Source organism: Vipera berus, assembly GCF_964194415.1.
Source record: "Vipera berus genome assembly, chromosome: 5".
Lineage (NCBI taxonomy): Eukaryota > Metazoa > Chordata > Lepidosauria > Squamata > Viperidae > Vipera > Vipera berus.
In genome coordinates this window covers 48,209,989-48,230,665 of record NC_138207.1, presented here as the reverse complement: position 1 = coordinate 48,230,665, position 20,677 = coordinate 48,209,989, and the positions used below count along the sequence as shown (strand labels likewise).

The following is a 20,677-nucleotide window of genomic DNA, read 5'->3' as shown; positions in this document are numbered from 1 at the left end:
TCCCTTAACATTTCATACAACCAGTTTAAATTAATAAATTTCTAGAAATAGCATGGTCAGTTAACAAATTTGTCAATTCAATTTCATTGAGATATTTGTCCTGTTATTAAATTTAACCTAATTTTTATTTTAATTATATTATTCAAATTTAGCCTTTAACATCCCAAATAATATTCACAACCCAAATTTCCCTTATTTCATTACAGCAAAAACTATAGCATCTAACACATACACAGTGGCTGAGTAGCTATGTTTTACCTAATAAACATTGTCTGTTTCATATCCTAATATATCACACGTTACTGACAGGACCACAGCCTATGTTTATCAATCTACAACTATTTATACAGAACCAGATTCTGTTTTAAATTTTAGCTAATTCTTAATTCTTAAATAGAATAATCAAACATCTTTTAACATCAAATGTGGGATCTATGAACCAAATTTCCATTATGTCTGCACAAATTATAATGTCTAAAATAAGCCTAATAGATACATAAACACATTCTAGTTCTATCTCATAAACATTTTCTATTTTAGATCCTGATAGATCACTGATTACTAAAAGGATAGCCTTTAATGATTCTAAACTCACTTTTAAAATCTAACTCTGGCTTTCTTTTTTTTGCCAATAGGTTTCCAGACCAAGGCCTTTAAATTGCCAGATATGTCTCCCTTCGCTCCAATACGTATTATTTGAATCAAAGGAGGCCATCTAGCCATCAGTGATTCACAAAAACCAAACCATTTGTAATCATTTTGTTGTTTCCCTGTTAGTTCTAGTCTCTGTATTTGCTCTAAAAACTTTAACTTCGGTTCGGTTTGGATTCCTCTTCCGTCTCGGTTCATCTGCTTTAAGTAGAGAGTCTTACCCAGTTTTGTAATTAGTGCTTGGCTATCCAGGCTTTCAGGAAACTGTCTTTGTTGATCTTCCACATCCTCTATGTTAGCATCACTATCTTGCACGTAGTATACTTCTAAAGTTATAGGCTCTTTTGATGGAGTCAAAAGTTGAGTATTAAGTTTTCCCATAGTTTGTTGTTGGTCCTTAAGGTTATTTGCCATAGCGATAGTTCCTTGTACTTTTAGAGTTGTCGGTTCTTTGGATAGAGTCAATTTTTTTGTATTAGTTTTTCAATATCTTGTTGTACCTTGTGTTCCTCTGTCTCAGTAGTAATTTGTTCCAGTTTTGTTATATTCTGAGTTGTAAATTCTTTAGCTGAAGTCTGGATTACAGCTTGTAAATTGGAGTTGGCACCTAAATTTTCCAGCCTGGAGATAAACATCTCAGAAACTTTATGGATTGTCTCTAATATGAGCTTATAGTCAAGCGAGTTTTGTGGTTGATCAGTCTCCATTTTGAAGTAGTGGTAAATAGTCCTTAGTGGAGGCTAACTTTTAAACAAAAGTCAGTAAATGTTCACCTCCACAAGCCTTGAGTTCACCTCCAGCTGTTTCAGATTTTTATCTTTAGCTGATAATGTCAAGGGCAGTTCCAAAATAAACAGGTTTATTTGCCAAAAAGGCCACAAGATGGCCCTAGCATACTTAAAATCTTTTTCAGACAGAGTAAATGTATCAGTTTTGAGTACTTTTAAGTAACTTTTAAGTAGTTCTTTTCTCTCTTTTCTCCCTTTTTAAAATCAAATAGACAGAATAGCCAGTTTCTGTAAGGATAGGAGTTTTGGGTCGCCAGAAATAGAAAGGAAGTAAGTCGATAGTATTATTCTGTTCATTTTCTTTTTTCTCCTGGTGTGATCAAAGGGTGGGGGGAAAAAAGCTCCTTCCCTCTCTCCTCACTGGGAGAAGCAAATTCAAGGAGCTTTTGGCAGGAAAAAGTAGACAATTAGGAAAGGAAGAAGGCAATTCTCACCCAGTTTTCAAATGCTTTGTTGTAATTTTGGCTTCGGCAGGAAACGGCTGAAACAATGGGCCTTGGGAATGGCCGGTCCGGTCCTTTCTTCGTTGGTTCGGAGAATTGCTCCAAGCTGACAGGAGGGCCGTCGCCCTTCTACCGCTGACTGGAGAGACCTCTCCCCTGCTCGTCACCCCTCCAGGGTGACTTTCGACCCCTTTACAGGGTTCCCCCGATGAAGAAATACAGACAACGTGGGGAGCATTCCCTCACACATCTGGTCATGCCAAAAACCGGAACCGGCATGCTGGCTGAGGAATTCTGGGAGTTGAAGTCTACAAATCATAAAAGGGCCAGGTTTGAAGACCCTTGTCTTAGAGCATCCAAAACACTTAACAGCAAAAGTTGCTCTGAGTATAGTTTCCACGCTGGAGAAATGGCAAGCTTCAAAATATTTTCACTTCTGTTGCAGCTGCAATGGATATGTTACCACCCTGCAACTTAATCAGGAAGTATTGATATCTTTCTTTTACAAAAAAATAAAAATACTTCCTTTCATCTCTTTCTTCCTGTATGAGCAGACCTCTAAATTCTCCCCTTAAAGTACTTTAAAAGTACTTCTTTCAAATTGACAATAATCCTTTCAAAATAAGCCTACCAAACTCTATTGCATTCTAAAGTACCAGGTCATAGATTTATATAAGCATGTTGATATTTTGATATCTTTAATATACCCTACTGATCCTCCCCATTGCTTTTCATTGTTCTATCTCTAGCCTTACATTCATCTCACCCCAACCTCACAATCTCCTCAGGTTCTCTATGGGTAGTGAGGAATTTTTGTCCCCTTATAAAAGGGGGGATCTGCATTTACTCAACTAAGCATTTCAAGAAATCCTTTTGGAATTAGTCAGTTTTGCTCACCACAGTGAAAATCTGATGCCAACCAATGACCATCATTTGATCTGGTAGAGAACTGAGAGGTTATCTGGCATCTAAAAGACGTAACAAATATAGAAGTCTGTACATTTCATGTTTCTGTAATCACACTGATACTTTTTTTAAAAAAATATAAGGTTTTGACTAATTTAGGTTTGATAATACATGTCAGACTTTAAGACAGACATGTCAAACTCGCAACATCACGTGATGTCATGCAACGTATCGGGACAGTTTTGTCATTGCCAGCAATGGGGTGGGTGTGGCTTTTGGATGACGTGTCCGGCCTATAGGCCGGGAATTTGACACCCCTGCTTTTAAAAAAGAACAAATAATAGTGGCTTTGACATAAACCCTATCCTTAGTAAACATATTGATAATTTCTTAAAGGCAAATTGTTCAATAGAAAATTCACTAAATAAACTGAATAAATTGGGGCCAAGAATACAAATTTGTGGGAGTTTGTTTCACCAACTGAATATTATCTTCAAATTGATGTTGCAATTGTTGTTTGCAACATCAAGATATACAGTATATTGAAGCAAGTGTATATTGAATCCTCACAAATGTGTGAGTTTAGTTCTACTTCAGTCCTGAAAGCCAGCTGAGTGACTTTGGGCCAGTCGCTGTCAGCCCACTTCACAGGATTGTTGTGGGAAAAATAGGAGGAGGAATGTTACGTGGGTTATGTTCATCACCTTTAGTTATTTCTAAAAATAAAAAAGGAATTTACCTATATAAATGTATCTAGCAATGACTCCTCTTCCCATGTTAAGTCTATTTAGGCTTCTGTACAAAATGTTTTGCACAAGCCTTCTCTCAAATAGCCTAGTTGAAATTATACTTGGGTTTTAAAAATACTAAGCAGCGCTGTGTATTTCACCTGGAAACAAATTGGTAGCCAGTGCAAAATTTTTAGCCCAAATACGTTCTTTGAATCTTTTGACTTTCTAGACTTTTGAGTACCGGTACTATTTTCTAAATGCAAAAAGACAGCCTCATGTATAAAGTGTTACATGAATCAAGCCTAGGAGTTACTGGAGTCACTTACAGTCCCTTTCTTCAGGAAAAGACACAGTTGGTCTGTTAATTGAAGTTAATAAAAGATATACTTCAATCTGAGAAACCTGGAAAAGAGTGAGTGTTCAAAACAGGATGATTTCCTTCTTTGGAACCATGAACCCCTCGCAATAAGCCTACCTGTATTTTAAAATTAACTGTTAAGTAGGAAAGAAAGGTCCCATGGACTGAAAGCTTCCCATCTCTGATCTAAAGAAATGATAAGCCAGAGTAAGTTAGGTTTCATTCTTTATTTTCAGTAAGAATTAAACTGCAAAGTACAATGGGAAGAAGGCTACTAGCATACCCATGCAGGTCTAGAACTGCCCAATAGTAGAATTTACTTAGAAATAGTTCAGTTTGCCACAAGTCAGTCACTTCCCTTCAGTATCCACTTTCTTAGGTAAGGAAGAAAGCAAATAAAGATTTCTTGCGTGCAGGAGATCCTCATGTTCATAGGCTATACAGCGTAGCTTTATTTTTCCAGTGACTGGAGTCTGGCTCCTATGGTTTGCACATTGAGCACGCTGGGCTTATTTGTGAAAGGATGCCACTGGCCTTGGATACTGGGGTTATCTGTATGGAAAGGTTTTCGGATACGAATAATTTCTAAGCCAGACTGGTTGGCCATCTTTTGGACGATATCTGCAATCTCTTCTGCTGTCTTGCTGGTTAAAGGCTCCTCCTTCACAGTTCCATTCACTAGAAAGAAAAATTATGTAAAAACGTGTTCCATCTTAGAAGACACATTTGTCTGGATAGCTGGGTTTTCCAATTCCTCAATCTCTGTAATTTTACATTTTAATGATGTAGACTAGCTTGTTTGGAATTTATAATAAAGATACAGTCATTTCTACTTAATTATTCTATCAGGGTGTTCTTCAGAGACCCTGAGACAGCAGCTCACAATATTGTTTCCTTGCAGGGTCAGAAGACCTGCTGTCTTAGAATACCGGGAATTCCTGTCTTGATATATCTGTCATATTGGGGATAGGTAGAATAGATAGTTATAGATAGAAGCCAAGCTTTACTGATGACTGTTTTACAAGAAAATGAAGGTCTCTGTATTTACATAAACTTATTAAAAGAACACCCATATGCTTGATTTATTTAGTTTTCCATATTTATAATCCTTCTGCCCACACTGGCTTAACACGACACTCAAAGTTTCATTAAAACAATTAGATCACTTCAACTGAAAAGGCTTGGCTAAAGAGAAAACCATCTTGACTATATTTTAAGAGGGAGCTGAGCAACCTCCTAAAAGACTAGTGTTAGGAGCAGATTTCTTGGGTAATGTCAGTAAAAAACAGATTATTCTCCGTTTGGTTTTTTTCAGTACTACATTCATACTCACAATATTCAGCAACCAATGTGGGGATCCTGCAGTTTTTTGGGTTTACATAAACCACAATCCCAGGATTCTGCCTTGCAAAGTCCACTATCTTTTCTTCAATGTATTCTCTACAACCAGACAAAAAAATATTTTCATTGGAGTTTAAAAAAATACACTTAAATGAAGCGAGGGATTACATTGCTGAAGCAATGAAGTGTACTTGGACATAGGAGTTTTCTATAAAATTATTTTCATTGGAGAACCCCCTTAAGACTAAAGTCCACCAAATCCAGGACTCGTGGAAGCAGGCATTTCCAAATGTTTTGCACTCATTGATGCCAAAGAGGAAGACCCGAGTGACAGATATTATGCATCATAGTACAAATGAACCAAATTATATAAATATCTTCATTTGTTAAAAAAATAATGTACCAGGTGCCTATATTTAGAGTAAACTTTCCACAAACCCATACAGGAGACTTAACAGTGCAAATAATCTACTGAATGTTAGACTGTCTAGCTTTTATTTGTGAATTTTGGCCATGACTGTTCAATCCTGCCTTTACTGAAAATACCTTTAATTGCTGTATGAAAATAATTTAGATTGGGCCAAATGAAGAACAGAATATAGCAATATTGTCCAGTTCTATTACATCCTTGGGGGTCAAAGCTATTACTTTGGATGCGAATATTAAATCAAATTAAACAGGGAGAAAAACAATTAACGGAGGCCAGGGCTTCCCCTTCTTGTTCCTAAGAAGCAAGGAGTCAATGTCAAACATCAGGAAGGAGGAAGCAAATAACAAATAACAGAGTTGGAAGGGACCTTGGAGGTCTTTTGGCCCAACCCCCTGGTCAAACAGGAGACCGTATACCATTTCAGACAAATGGTTGTCCAATCTCTTCTTAAAAACTTCCAGTGACGGAGTACCCACAACTTCTGGAGGCAAGTCATTTCACTGATTGTTTTCACTATCAGGAAATTTCTTGATTTTCTCCTGGATTAGTTTCCATCCATCGCTTCTTGTCCCGCCTTCGGGTGCTTTGGAGAATAGATTGGACCCCTCTTCTTTATGACAATCCCTCAAATATTGGAACACTGCTATCCTGTCACCCTCTAGTCCTTCTTTTCGCTAGACTAGACATACCCAATTCCTGCAACCGTTCTTCAGCCTCCAGTCCCCTAATCGTCTTTATTGTCTCACTTTAACACAGGGGTCTCCAACCTTGGCAACTTTAAGACTTGTGGACTTCAACTCCCAGAATTCCTCAGCCAGCTGGGGAATTCTGGGAGTTGAAGTCCACAAGTCTTAAAAGTTGCCAAGGGCTGGAGACCCCTGCTTTAACACCTGCACGGCTTAACCATGAATCCGGAACGTTCCGGAGCTTGCAGAGACACGGGCCCGGCTGGCCCGCCTGCTGCAGCGCCTCTCTTCTCCCCACCTGGCGCCCAGCGAGTTCGACAAGTTCTGGCTGACTGTCAGGGTGATGCGCTGCAGCTGACACACGTAGCGGCCCACGCCGTTCCGCAGGACACTGGCCAAGAAGCGGCTCGGGGTACCCCGGCCGGTCATCGTCTCGGACAACCCAACCCGCAGCGGAACTCAGAAGCGGAACAGGAAGTTGGCGCCTGTCTAGCATACAGTCTCTGTTTCTCTTTGTGCCGGTCGAAGGGCAATTGTTTTAAAAGCCGCCTGCTGCTTTTCTGCGAGATAATAACTCGCAAGAAATGTAGAGAAATTCCAGGCTTTTCCGTCGCAGAGGTTGCCTGCTATGTCGCTTCCAGTTTATTCTGGCAAGAAAGAAGAAAATTATTGGGGCGTCAGCATCTAGTTTAAAATTGCAATGCAGACACAGTTTGCACGACGCACCAAGAGCAATCGCCAAGGAAGGGTTTGCACGCGTGGATGAAGTTAGGTTGTGGCGGTCTTAACGAGGCCGCGACAACGTCCAGACACCAACAGCTCTAACTCTTGGTTTCCGCCCTCGAATTTCTGCAACTTGGGCCTGAAAGTCAGAAAACGCTCTTGCCACCAGAGGAGCAGGGGAGGGGCGCGTTATCTCTATGGTGCGAAGCCTGTGTGTTCCGCCTAGCCAGGGGTCGGCAACCTCGGCTCTTTTATGACTCGTGGACTTCAACTCCCAGAATTCCTGAGCCAGCATAGCTGGCTCAGGAATTCTGGGAGTTGAAGTCCACGAGTCATAAAAGAGCCGAGGTTGCCGACCCCTAGCCGGTTGTTTGTTTCCGGGTGGGTTCCTGTCCCCGCCTCTCGCGGAGGTCCTGGGTTTGAAGGGAGGTCAGGGCGCGCTTTCTGGAACTGCACGTGGGGAGCCGATAGCCTGATGCGGAGCTAGGCGCGGGGGCCAAGCTGTGCGGTCGGGCTGCGGCCGGAGGGGAGGCCTTTCAGCAGGGCGGACAGCGCTGGCTGGAGAGAGGCGGGCGGTCGGGCTGCATGCGGGCAGCTTCACTGCAAGCCGGAAAGGAGGGCAGCGGCATAGGAGGCTCTTGAGGGGAGATGCAATTGAGGAAAGGCAGGCTCTCGCTTCTCGGAGGGTGGGAAGCGTTTCTTAAGGAGAAAAAAGGGCTTTCCGCGGGGCGGCAGTTGGGGCGCCGAGGAGACGGCGTTGCAGGGTCGTAGAGCGAGGAGGTCCCGGGGTGGCGAGGTCCCATGAGGGGGCTAAGGGGAGGGGCCTTCCAGACACGGGGAAAATGTTACCTGTGACGTCATGGGCTCTCTTACGTCACCGGTGGCTTCCAGGGAAGTGGATGCTCCTTGGAAGCTCTCCTTGTAAGCACTACAAAAAGGAGAAGCTTCCGCCCGTGCAGGACCCGATTCCTCCTGCCTCGGTCACGGAGATCCGGCAGTACCTCAAAACGGAGAAAATCCCATTTCACGACGGCTACAGTTGCATTCATGTGCCCAGTATTTTTGTGAAGGATAAACAGCAGCTTCGCCATCATTACAGCCTCTTTATCGATAAGACTACCGGCCAGTTTATCTGCACAGCCACGCTGGTCGAAGGGAATTGGCAAGATTTCCAGGCCAATGTAGAGCTGCAGGATAAAGGAGTAACTTTAAGTGATAGGCACAGTGTTAATGAGCAAAATGACCAAAGTGGAGAGGATGCTAAGCACATATGGGACCGAGCCTTACCTCTTTGGGAATTGCTGGATGAACAGGAGACGAAAGAAGTCAAGGCTATGTTTGGCATTTCCAGTGTGTCAAATGTCACTCTCAAACACTTTGGGGTGCGTTTTCTTCGGACCGCTCAAGCATTGGTCTTCCCGTGGTTCAGTCCTTCTGGCACCAGCTTGAAGGGATTAAAGCTTCTCAGAGCTGAGCACCAAGGAGACAGAGTACACTATGTAGAGAATATGTTGCCTCGTCCGAATGCCTATCACAATCTCTTTGGTTTGCCTCTGATCAGTCGGCGTGATACAGAAGTGGTATTGACTGGCCGAGAGTTGGATGCTTTGGTGTTGCATCAAGTCACTGGTTTACCCACCCTGGCTCTGCCTCGTGGGATTTCTTGCCTTCCCCCAGCCTTACTTCCCTACTTAGAACAGTTTAAAAGGATTACTTTATGGTTAGGAGAGGATCTCCGGTCCTGGGAATCTGCTAAACATTTTGCACGTAAGTTGAATCCTAAGCGTTGTTATTTGGTGCGACCAAGTGACCAGCAGCGTCGACCTTTAGAAGCTTTTAGCAGTGGTATGAACCTTACCAAGATTATACGCTCAGCTCTACCAGCTGGCCACAAGTCTATAATTTCATTTTGTCAACTGCGAGAAGAAGTGTACGGGGAACTGGTCAATGTAGATCAGGTGGCCGGAGTCAAATGGGCTCGTTTCCCAGAACTCAGCAAACTTCTCAAAGGCCACCGCAAAGGAGAGCTCACTGTTTTCACAGGTGAGTGTATATTTTATCTACTTACATATTTATGTCCTGCTTTTATTATTTTTATAAATAACTCAAGGCAGCAATATATTGCTTTTTTCCTTTCATCCTTCCTCCAGTAGGATATGTAATCATTAAAATATTTGCTGTAATGTTCTTGAGCTGTTTGTCAGATTTTGCCTTACTTGTCAGATATAGCTTATGATCTGAAAACCAGTTTCTCATGGTTTTCTGCTCTCATACAATATTTTTGTCTGGAGAAGAACAATTGACTCAATAAAAGTGACTATTACTGGAAAGAAAAGGGAGGGGGTATTGGAGATGACTAAATTTATTTTCTGAGCTCCTTTTTCTTAAGTTAAATTGTGCATGTTTCCAATTGAAGGGTCCTTGGTGCTCTCTGAGCTTTCTTGTTTTCTGCAGATGTTTCATTACCCTAACTAGGCAACATCAGTGCTAAGGTACTAAGGATTGCTGTTTGCTGTCAGTTTATATTTTGGTGTCTTGCCTGTCTGTGTGGGTGGGGGCGATCTTAGGGATTCTTTGGTTGAGCTGTTTACTAATGGCTCTTTGGCAGTTACTTGATGGTTTTTCTGAAGTTGACCTTAGAGTTAATCTATGTTGATCTGAGTGCTGATTACTGCTGAAGAGGTGCTGGAGTCTTTCTTTGGGGGCTGGTTGATTGTCTCTTTTGCATAGATGTTGTTAATGTCTGTGTGTCTATTGATGGCTCATTTGTCAGAGTGCCAGGCTTCTAGAAATTCCCCGGCATTTTTGGATTTGGCCTAGTCTAGGATTGTCACATTTTTCCCAATTGAAACTATGGTTAAATCTGTCTATGTTGTGAAATTAAAGAATTTTTGTCATGCCTTTTCACTGCCAGTTGGTGTTCATGGATACGTTCTGCCAGACTGGTGCCTGCATGTTTCCAATTCTGGCAAAAGTGAAGATGAAAGTCAATGAAATTCTGACTTACTGCAGTTCTGTGATTCCGTATGCACTGTTTGGCAGAAGTGATCTGTGGGAGATTTGATATATATCTCCCAAGCATGATTTTTATTACATTGCTAAATAGTGGTCAAATCATCTGTTGTAATGGGTAAGTGGGATGTTACATTCAATGGGAAAAATATTGTATTGTGACATAGTTCCCCATTTGCATTTCTTAACCACAGAGAACCTACGAGTAGCCAATGGAGCTACCCATCAAAGGAAAGGGCATGTCAGTTTGTTCCAGGTGAAACCAAATTCTACACAGGTTGGATCAAACTGCCTTTCTTCCTAATTGTGCCTTTGTCTTTCTGGATCAGGTCCAACAGGCAGTGGGAAGACCACCTTCATAAGTGAATATGCCCTGGATCTCTGCATGCAAGGGGTTAATACATTATGGGGCAGCTTTGAGATCCACAATGTGCGTTTGGCCAAGATCATGCTTACTCAATTTGCCATGGAAAAACTGGATGAGCAACTGGAAAAATATGATGAGTGGGCAGACAAATTTGAGGATCTTCCACTTCACTTCATGACCTTCTACGGACAACAGAACATCAAGTAAAAATTGTGGTAGCAGCTTTCTATATTGCTTTTTTATGAGAAAGGAGAGGTGAAACAGTGCTATAATTAATGTAATGCTGAGTTTGCAGTCTTAGTTCTGTTTAATTAGCAGCAAATAGCTATAATTCCAAAAGAAATACAGTGGTACCTGGCTACTCATTGTTAATTGGCTCTGGGAGGCGCAGCGTGTACTAAAAATAACAACTGCCAAGCAAACATGTGACCCTTTATTTTGGCTGGGAAGTACTTCCTGTCTGTCCCTTTTCCTATGTCACTGCTCACCACGGCCAACTTTCTGTCCATTTCCCCCCTTCTCCTATCACAGCATGTTGAATACCAAACAATGAATACTGGGACAACATTTTTGCATCAAATGTGTCGAGTACCAAATTCGATGAATTTTGAAGCAATCGAGTACCCAAGTACTACTGTATATGTATCCTTGAAAAAAATATGTTGCAATATTTGGTAGTAAGGCCAAAGTAAGACTAAATTAACTAGCTCTGTGTAATGTTTGTTGGTCTGGAAATTGCATCCCCTTACTTTGCTAAACCATCATTATGTCCTCATTTTGGATAAGACAGTATGATAGAAAATCCACAGATCATTCTAGTACAGATTCAATGGGTAAGTGATACAAAGCACCCTTTGCCTAGCAAATATTGGGATTGGTCTCAAATTATATAGTGAGTACATTATTTTACATTAGGGCAATTGGTTCCCCTTAGATATGCAATTTCATGTGGTTTCCTTTAACAAATTGTATATCGCAATGTGTAAAAGAATATTTCAGAGAAGCTCTTTAGCTCCTCATTCTTTGTTCTGATTGCTATTAATGAAATTATTTTTCCCTAGGATTCTGAGGGTTTTAAGATAACTTATTTAATCATTAATTTTATAAATGTATTTGTTGCTCTGGATTGGTTGAAACTGCAGACATGTTTTAATCTGCAGCAAATTTTTCTGTTTAAAAACTCCTTATTTAAATTGATCCGATCTCTCCCTGGCTGGGAATGGCAAAGTAACCTCTACGTGTGTGTAACTTTGATATTTTTTTTTCTTGCAGGACAGTAATTGATACCATGCTCCATGCTGTGCACATGTATGATATTACTCATATTGTCATTGATAATCTCCAGTTTATGATGGGCCAGGAGCAGCTCAGTATAGACCGGTAATCCTCTCATTTCATGTTACCTTAGCATAGTATCACACTTTACAACATTATTTCTTTTCTTTTGCTCTGTCCACCACATTTTGCAAGCTGCATTGAGAGACATTAGAAGAGCATCTGCAAATCCCACGATCCTGTTTCCAGATGCTTCTTCATAGTTAAACATTTGCTCAGGATCATTATGCCTGTTCTGACCTAAATTGACATAGCTTTTAATGCCATCACTTTTCAGGGTGTGTACTCAAGATGAGTGTTAAATACCTGCTTTGTACACTCTTGTCAATTTAACACCATTTGTTCGCCGAGAAAGACAAACCCATTTTTTTCCAGATAATCTATGAGCTTTTACAGCAATTTGTGTTATTTATACTGCCCTATTGCTCCCCAGGCTTGCCCTCCAAGACTACATTGTGGGTACCTTCCGAAAATTTGCTACAGACAACAACTGCCACGTAACTCTGATCATTCATCCCCGGAAGGAAGATGAAGAAAGAGAGCTGCAAACGTCTTCCATTTTTGGATCTGCAAAGGTAAAATCCTTCTTGGTAAAGCTTTCCAAGGAACTAGGCAAATACCCTCTCATCTATCCATCCAGTCAGTCAATCCTTCGGTCTTCCCTGTTCTAACCATAGCATTTTGCTTTCTGTTGCAGGCCAGCCAGGAGGCTGACAATGTGTTGATCCTGCAGGATAGGAAATTAACAACCGGACCAGGCAGACGCTACCTACAGGTCTCCAAGAATCGCTTTGATGGAGATGTGGGAATTTTCCCCATGGAATTCAACAAAACCTGCCTTACGTTCTCTAACCCTGTCAAAGGCAGAACTAGGGTAAAGAAAGTAAAAGAGGATAGTGATGAACCGCTCCAAAAACCTCCAGCAGCGGCTGAAGTTCCAAAGAAGCCACGCTCCCAGAAACAATCCAGTAAGAGCACAAAAGCTGCCTTAAATGTATCACCTGATGAACCCAACAAGCCATGAGGACCTGAACTTTATTCAGAAAGGATTCACAACCAGCAGGATCACTATGGTTCATTTGATTATAGGAATAATCAGTCTATCCATACAGGCATTGGTCAAGCTCTTTTTGCCCAGTTGCAGCTTTGTTTCATTGAAAACAGGAGAAGAGATCTATGAACAGTAGCAGGATTTACAGCACTGTTTATTATTAAGAAATAATCTGAAAAGAAACTTGGATTGTTTCTCCAGGCTATCCAGAATAGAGAACATATCTAGTGACTACAGCAGAAAGGTTCTGCTGCACGTACATTGGGGTATGTGCAAGGAAGAGTTGTGTTTGTGTTAGAGATGCATAATGTCTACTTGCAACAAGGAATGAATAATACAGTTTCAGGGAACACCGGTGTATGTAAGTTGCCTTCTGCAGTTCCTATATGTACATGGGGATGCAGTCAAGGCTCCCTACAATCTAGTGTGATAAATCATGGTGTGGAATCTCAAATGCTAATTGGATCCTCTAGTACAGGGGTCGGCAACCTGAAAAAGGAAAAGAGCCACTGGGAACCGGTTCCATCACACATAAAAATGTGGGAGCCGCGTGCGTGTGTCCATGCACGCGCATGCGAAAAAAATGTTTTGCGCATGCGCAAAACGGTTTTTTCTTGCGCATGCACGGACGCGCGCGGTTGCCATTTTTTTAATGTGTGATGGAACCGTTTCCCGGTTGCGCGATGGCGACGGCCCGTTTGCAGAGCTACCGCATTCAGCAGCCTGCAAACGTGCCACAACAGCTTTCCCAAAGAGCGCCGCCGCTGCCCGTTCGCACGGAGGTGCGCGCGCACCTCTCCAAAGGTTTGGGGAGGTGCGCGCGCACCTACGGTCGTTCAGAGAAGTGCGCGCTCACCTCTCGGAATGGGCAGCGGCGCCGCTTGTTGGGAAAGCTGCTGCGGCCCATCTGCAAAGCTGCCGCTTTCGGCAGCCTGCAAACGTGCCGCGGCAGCTTTCTCAAAGAGCGGCGCCGCTGCCCGTTTGCGCGGAGGTGCGCGCGCACCTCTCCAAACGGGCGGTGCCACTCTCCATTTGGAGAGGTGCGCGCGCACCACTGCCCGTTCGAAGAGGTGCACGCGCACCGGGCGGCTGGAAGCCGCGGGTTGCCGACCCGTGCTCTAGTATTATACACAACGATGGGTGGAAAAATTAAAATTTCCTGATCTGGATAACTGAGTGATGAAATTAGAAAGCTTAAAAGGGAGATGCACATGCCCATGTAACCCGTAAGGGGGCTATGGAAAAATAATTGAGGAAAGTAATGCTGATTTATTCAAAAAACATTTTTATACTTTTAATAATTTCCACGTTGATTTTAGTTAATGTTTTATATCAATTATCTTGGCTTTATTTCCTGACCCAGCCTTCAGTGGTTCACAGTAAGAAATTTACATTCAATGTATTTCCTGCTTAGGAAAATTTCTATTGAAAAAGAGACTTATGAGTGTTTTGTTTCCATTGTACAAGAAAAAAGGAAAAGATTGTTTTTTTAAAATGGATAAATGAGCATGGTGAAAGACTTTGATAGGAAAATAAAGAGTCTTATTCTGTCAAATTGTTTAGATTTAGTATTTGTGAGACTGAGGAGAATGCCTTAATCCTTGCAGATTGAGACTTGATATGACATCTTTAGGTGATGTCATCCTTTCTTAGTCTTATTCACTCCAGTGCTAGAAGTGCAAAACTACAAAGTTTTGGGTTTGCTGTAAATATTTTTCCAATGCATACGTGCAGCATAATGCATCATTTATTTCATTTTTATACATTTGCATTAGGAGTGGTGTGATATATTCCTTCTGTTTTCCACCAGAGGTCAGCCTGACTTAGGTTTTCACCTGTCTTTTCAAACTGAGGGAATTTCTTCTGATTTCCATGCTAACACATAAGTTCATTTCTACAGTCTCAAAAATTGAAGACTGATACATTTTTCGGGGGCTGCTTACAGTATATATATATAAGATTATTAAAATTTATACAAGTAAATATTGAGTACAGTAGAGTGGTAGAGTAGAGCTGAAAGGGACCTTGGAGGTCGTCTAGTCCAGCCCCCTGCTCAGGCAGGAGAACCTATACTATCTCAGACAAGTGGCTGTCTAGTCTCTTCTTTAAAATCTCCAGTGATGGAGCACACATTACAGTATTTCTGGAGGCAAGCTGTTCCACTGGTTGATTGACCTCACTGTCAGGAAGTTTCTCCTTAATTCCAGGTTGCTTCTCTCTTTGATCAGTTTCCAACCATTGTTTCTCATCCTTCCCTCTGGTGTTTTGGTGAACAACTTGTCCCCCTCTGTCTTGTGGCAGCCCCTCAGATACTGGAACACTGCTGTCATGTCTCCCCTATTTCTTCTTTTCTTTAGACTAGCCAAACCCAAGTCCCGCAGCCGTTCTTCGTATATTTTAGTCTCCAGACCTTTGATAATCTTAGCTGCTCTTTGAATTTTTTCCAAACTTTCAATATCTTTTTTGTGACATGGTGACCAAAATTGGCTGCAGTATTCTAGATGTGGACTTCCTAGAGTTTTATAAAGCGGTACTAATACTTTGCATGATCTTGATTCTATGCCTCTGTTTCTACAACCCAGGATTATATTAGCTTTTTTGATTGCTGCTGCACACTGCTGGCTCATGGTCAAGTGATCAACCACTAGGACTCCAAAGTCCCTCTCACAGTTACTGTTTTTGAGCCAGGTCTCACCCAATGTGTACTTGTACCTTTGATTTTTCCTGCCTAAATATAAAACTTTGCTTTTCTCCACGTTAATAATAATAATGATAATAATAATAAGTTGCAAGGGACCTTGGAGGTCATCTAGTCCAACCCCCTGCCCAGGCAGGAAACCCTATACCATTTCAGACAAGTGGCTGGCCAGTCTCTTCTTAAAAACTTCCAGTGTTGGAGCATTCACAGCTTCTGGTGACAGGTTGTTCCACTGGTTAATTGTTCTAACTGTCAGGAAGTTTCTCCTTAGTTCTCGGTTGCTTCTCTCCTTGACTAGTTTCCATCCGTTGCTTCTTGTCCTGCTTTCAGGTGCTTTGGAGAATAGCTTGACTCCCTCTTCTTTGTGGCAGCCCCTGAGATATTTGAACACTGCTATCATGTCACCCCTCACTCTTCTCTTCGTTAAACTACACATATCCAATTCCAGCAACTGTTCCCTGCATGTTTTAGCCTCCAGTCCCCCAATCATCTTTGTTGCTCTTCTCTGTACCCTTTCTAGAGTCTCAACATATTTTTTACATCGTGGTGACCAAAACTGGATGCAGTATTCCAGGTGTGGCATTACCAAGGCATTGTAAAGTGGTATTAGTACTTCACATGATGTTGATTCTATCCCTCTGTTAATGCAGCCTAGCACTGTGTTGGCTTTTTTGGCAGCTGCAGCACACTGCTGGCTCATATTTAAGTGATTGTCCACTAGGACTCCGAGATCTCTCTCACAGTTGCTACTATTGAGCAAGGTACCACCTATACTATACCTGTGTATTTGATTTTTCCTGCCTAAATGTAGAACCTTACTTTTTCCACAATTGAATTTCATTTTGTTAGATAATAGTGCCCAGTGTTTGAGTCTGTCCAGATCCTCCTGTATCTTAAGCCTATCTTCTGGAGTATTGGCTATTCCTGCCAGCTTGGTGTCGTCTGCAAATTTGATGAGTTGCCCATCTATCCCCTCATCCAAATCGTTGATGAAGATGTTGAAGAGCACTGGGCCCAGAACAGAGCCCTGGGGTACCCCACTACACACTTCCTTCCATGTAGATGCAGTTCCATTGAGGACCACACGCTGAATACGGCCTGTCAGCCAGCTACGAATCCATCTGGTGGTGATGCTATCTAACCCACATTTTTCTATCTTATCAAGTAGTAGGTTGTGATCTACTTTATCAAATGCCTTACTGAGGTCCAAGTAAATTATATCTACAGCATTCCTCTGGTCCACTAGTTTTGTCACTTGGTCAAAGAATGCAATAAGATTTGTCTGGCATGATCTGTTTTTGACAAACCCATGTTGGTTTTTAGTGATAACTTTGTTCGCATCAAGGTGTTCGCTGATTTGTTGTCTGATTATCTTTTCCAGAATCTTCCCAGGTATTGAGGTCAGGCTGATAGGTCTGTAGTTTCCTGGATCTATTTTTTTCCCTTTTTTGAATATGGGAACTACATCAGCTCTCTTCCAGTCCTCTGGTAGTTCCCCAGTGCTCCAGGATCTTTGAAAAATATAGTTCAGTGGTTCTGAGATCACGTCTGCCAGCTCCTTGAAAACCTTGGGGATGTAATCCGTCTGGTCCTGGTGATTTGAACTCGTCTAGGCTGGACAGGTGCTCACTTACCATTTTCTTGCCTATCTTAACTTGCGTTTCTATTCTGTTTTTTATGGCACTGGTTTTGGTAGGTTGGACTGTTGGACATTGAAATTCATTTTGTTGGATAGGGCCCTTTGTTCAAGTTTATCAAGATTTTTTTGGATCCTGAGTTTGTCTTTTGAGGTGTTGGCTACTCCTGTCAGTTTGGTGTCATCTGCAAATTTGATGACAAATTTGATTCAATTCCCTCATCTAAATCATTTATGAAGATATTGAAGAATACTCAGCCTAAGACGGAACCTTGTGGTACTCGGCTGCTTACTTCTCTCCATATGGATGTAGTGCCATTGAGGACTTCTCGTTGAGTACGGTTTGTCAGCCAGCTACAGATCCATCTAGTGGTGATGTTGTCTATTCCACAAAATTTCTTTCTGTGATATTTTCAGCTGCAAGAATAATCTTCCAGGAAATATTTTTAAGTTTTCAAGGGTTTCTTGCTTAATATTACAGGCTCTGTTGTTATCCTATTCTCACTGATTTTAACCTACCAGGTTTTCCCTACAACAATAATCCTTTGAGTTAAGTTGGACTGCTGGCTCAAAGTGGGATGGAACAAGACATAAAAATGAGTTCTGGGTGTTCTTTGACCTGGTTATTTGCTTGCAGATGTTTTATAACTCAGCTAGGTAACATCATTGGACACAAACCAAACTTAGCACCAAGAACTCCACACTTCAACCCTGAGCCATAGATACTTTCTTCTTTGGAATTGTCTTGGTCTTCATCCAATAACACTAAATTTCACACTAAACCCATAGTTCAATATTCTGAAAACGCAGCCTGTAAATTCCTTAGGGTTGAATTTGTTTTGTTGTAAAGTGCCCCATTCAAAAATGACCGTATGATAATTGATTGCTACAAGTGACTCAGCTTCTGTTTTACACACTGATAATTACTTGGTTCACACGTATGTTAAGCCATAGCTCTGTATCTGAAATTCATTAAGAATTGAGCATTGGATTATGCCCCCATTGTTTGCAAAAGGGGTATTAAACGGTTTGTTACCGCTGAGATGAAGTTTGATTGTTAAAGTGGTAAGAAAAAAACTAAAACAAGTGGCATGGAATTCATAAGACTTATTTCCTAGTACGCAGGGAATTTCAGGTATTTCTTTATCTTTTCTCCCCTTAATCAGGCAGAATAACTTTCCAGAAGATGGAAAGTTAAACAAGGGTCATACAGTATTACAATGAGCATATTCATAAAATCACTATACATAAAATCACTTGAATATACTATACATACATAAAATCACTTGAATATAAAGTAAATAATCATTGCACATTTTATAGTAGTGTTTCAGAGACCATACACTCCTGTCCTTCAAGGCAGAATCAGTGTTGGTCTATGGCAGTAGGAGGTCCTAGTTTCCACCAGTTCTTAATCATCTTGTCTGGGCTGGTTAAATTGGTTTAAATTGTTACTTGCCTTGGTGAAGTGGCCCTTTAATTAACTAGAGCTCTTCTCATTAATGAACTGTATCCCTCAAGCAAAGCCTTTCTAGCTTTACTTAATCTAGGTTAACTAGCTTAACCTATAACACTTTGATCAGTATTTTACTTTATTCATAAATCATGCTAGGTCAAGGTTTGCCTAAAGTTAGTGTACTCTATATAATCTACTGAGGGTTAGGTCCGTAGAGCATTTCACAGCTTAGTGTGGTGTACAAACTTGGCTTCAAATATATATGTAGGTCACTTGATGGCCATGATTGGCACAGAGGGAGTTTGTTGAGTAAGTCATAGCTGGGGGCTTTATGTGCCATACTGAATTGCAAGCCATGGTTTACCAGCTATAAAGTTTCAATTCACAAAATATGCTATACCGATATCCAACAGCCACATTACAATTTGCCATGTGGTATGTCATCTTTTTATAATAATAATAATAATAATATAATAATAATTAATAATAATAATAATAATAATAATAATAATAATAATAATAATAATAATAATAATAATAATAATGTTGCTGATTTTTAAAGAATGGTTTAAATTGATCTAAATGGTGAAAGGCCGGATGTAAATTTTCAGGGTTCAGTTCAAGGTGCTGGTTATGACATTTAAAGCTCTATATGGCAGGGTGCCAGGTTATTTGTGGGACTGTCTCTCCCCGGTTACTTCCACCCATCCCATCAGGTCTGGCAGGAGGGGCACGTTGTGGATACTGTAAGCTAAAGAGCTTCATCTGGCAGGACCCGGGAGGGGGGAGCATTTCTGCCACGGCATCCACCCTTAGAACATTTTACTCCAAGAGGGCATTGAGTTGCCCTTCCTGGTTTTGTCATCCGGCCCTGGGGTCCCATGGAAATTCAGAGCCTGCAAAATAGTCACATGATTCATAGGTCTTGAAATGGTTTTTGTTCTATTTATAGATTTTTAACTTTTAAATCATATTTTAATGATTTTGGCTTTTTAATGGTTTTGATAGTTTTGTTTTTGTTCTGGGGTCATACGGGAAATGGGAGGCTGTATAAATTTAATAATTAAACAAATCGGTAGAAGCATCTCTGATCTTTTTGGTAAAAGAAAAATTGAACATGTTTCTGCCCCCGGGTGACCCTGAGAAAACTTTAGGAGAGCTACACTGAAGAGAAAAAAAGGGTGCTGGGGAAGTCCGCAGCTGCCTCTTGGCTCTGTTGTCCAAGCCGCAGACATGGGCAGTTTTCTCACAGACAGCTGGATGCAGTTCAGCTTCAGGCAGCAGCAGAAGAAACAGGAGGAGGAGGAGGAAGAGGAGGAGGGCTAACTTAGAGGATCAAATTCCTAGTTGCTACATAGATTTGTTTTTCTCTTTTTATCTCTGATTCTCCCTCCTAGCGATTTTCCTCCCAGGCCTGCAATAACTATCTGAAAGGTTTACCTAACTGGCAAATTGTTAAAGGGAAACAAACAGTTTTCTCACTCTCCCTTAAGACGAGTTACAAAAGAATTTATTGCACCAAATCCAGGAACAAGTTAGGCTTGAGTGGGGAAGGAGGAGTGCTAGCCAGTAGAGGGAAATGCCTGCACATAGGCGCTGGAGGCAAGGGGGGGGAAAAAGCTGCTTACTCTTTTGGGCAAGAAACTCAGCCAGCAACATCAGATCGCCAAGTGTGAAAAAGGCCAGCAACAAAGAGGCAGCTTTGCTTTACTTTTTGCAATCCCAGCACATCCTGTTGTGTTGTGCAAGATCTGTAGCACTGACCAGGCCTCAGCCCCTTTCTTGTTCAGCTCTTTTGCTCATTATTTAAATGTCTCCTTTATCACCTACATCACAACAGGAAACTACATTCCCAGGAATTTGAGCCAAGATGGCCAATTGGAAGATATACTGGGAACTGCAAGTTCAGTGACACTTGGAAGGCCCCAAGAAAACCTATTTGAAACACTGAGGCTACGTTTTCAGATTCTACACTGTTGAATAAAATATTATGGCTTACGTCCCTTAATCTATGGTTTATAAATCACAAACAGCTTCACATATCACACAAAGCTGAAACCAAAGA

The 20,677-nt window shown here is 41.4% G+C and overlaps 2 protein-coding genes across 2 annotated transcripts; one reads left to right on the top strand and one right to left on the bottom strand.

Moving 5' to 3' along the window:
- Positions 1 to 4,089: 4,089 nt before the first annotated feature.
- MRPL43 (mitochondrial ribosomal protein L43) lies at positions 4,090 to 6,963 on the bottom strand. The gene is made up of 3 exons (XM_081329131.1): positions 6,633 to 6,963; positions 5,211 to 5,317; positions 4,090 to 4,555 (listed from the first exon to the last, which is right to left on the bottom strand). Exons 1-3 carry the CDS (start codon positions 6,761 to 6,763, stop codon positions 4,329 to 4,331), a joined length of 465 nt encoding a protein of 154 aa, XP_081185257.1. The 5' UTR covers positions 6,764 to 6,963; the 3' UTR covers positions 4,090 to 4,328.
- A 936-nt stretch (positions 6,964 to 7,899) lies between these two features.
- On the top strand, positions 7,900 to 13,333 carry TWNK (twinkle mtDNA helicase; the record flags this gene model as incomplete). Its single annotated transcript, XM_081329130.1, has 5 exons — positions 7,900 to 9,100; positions 10,399 to 10,639; positions 11,709 to 11,816; positions 12,205 to 12,346; positions 12,469 to 13,333. The coding sequence occupies 5 exons, from the start codon at positions 7,900 to 7,902 to the stop codon at positions 12,793 to 12,795; spliced, it is 2,019 nt and encodes a 672-aa protein (XP_081185256.1). The 3' UTR covers positions 12,796 to 13,333.
- Positions 13,334 to 20,677: the final 7,344 nt, after the last annotated feature.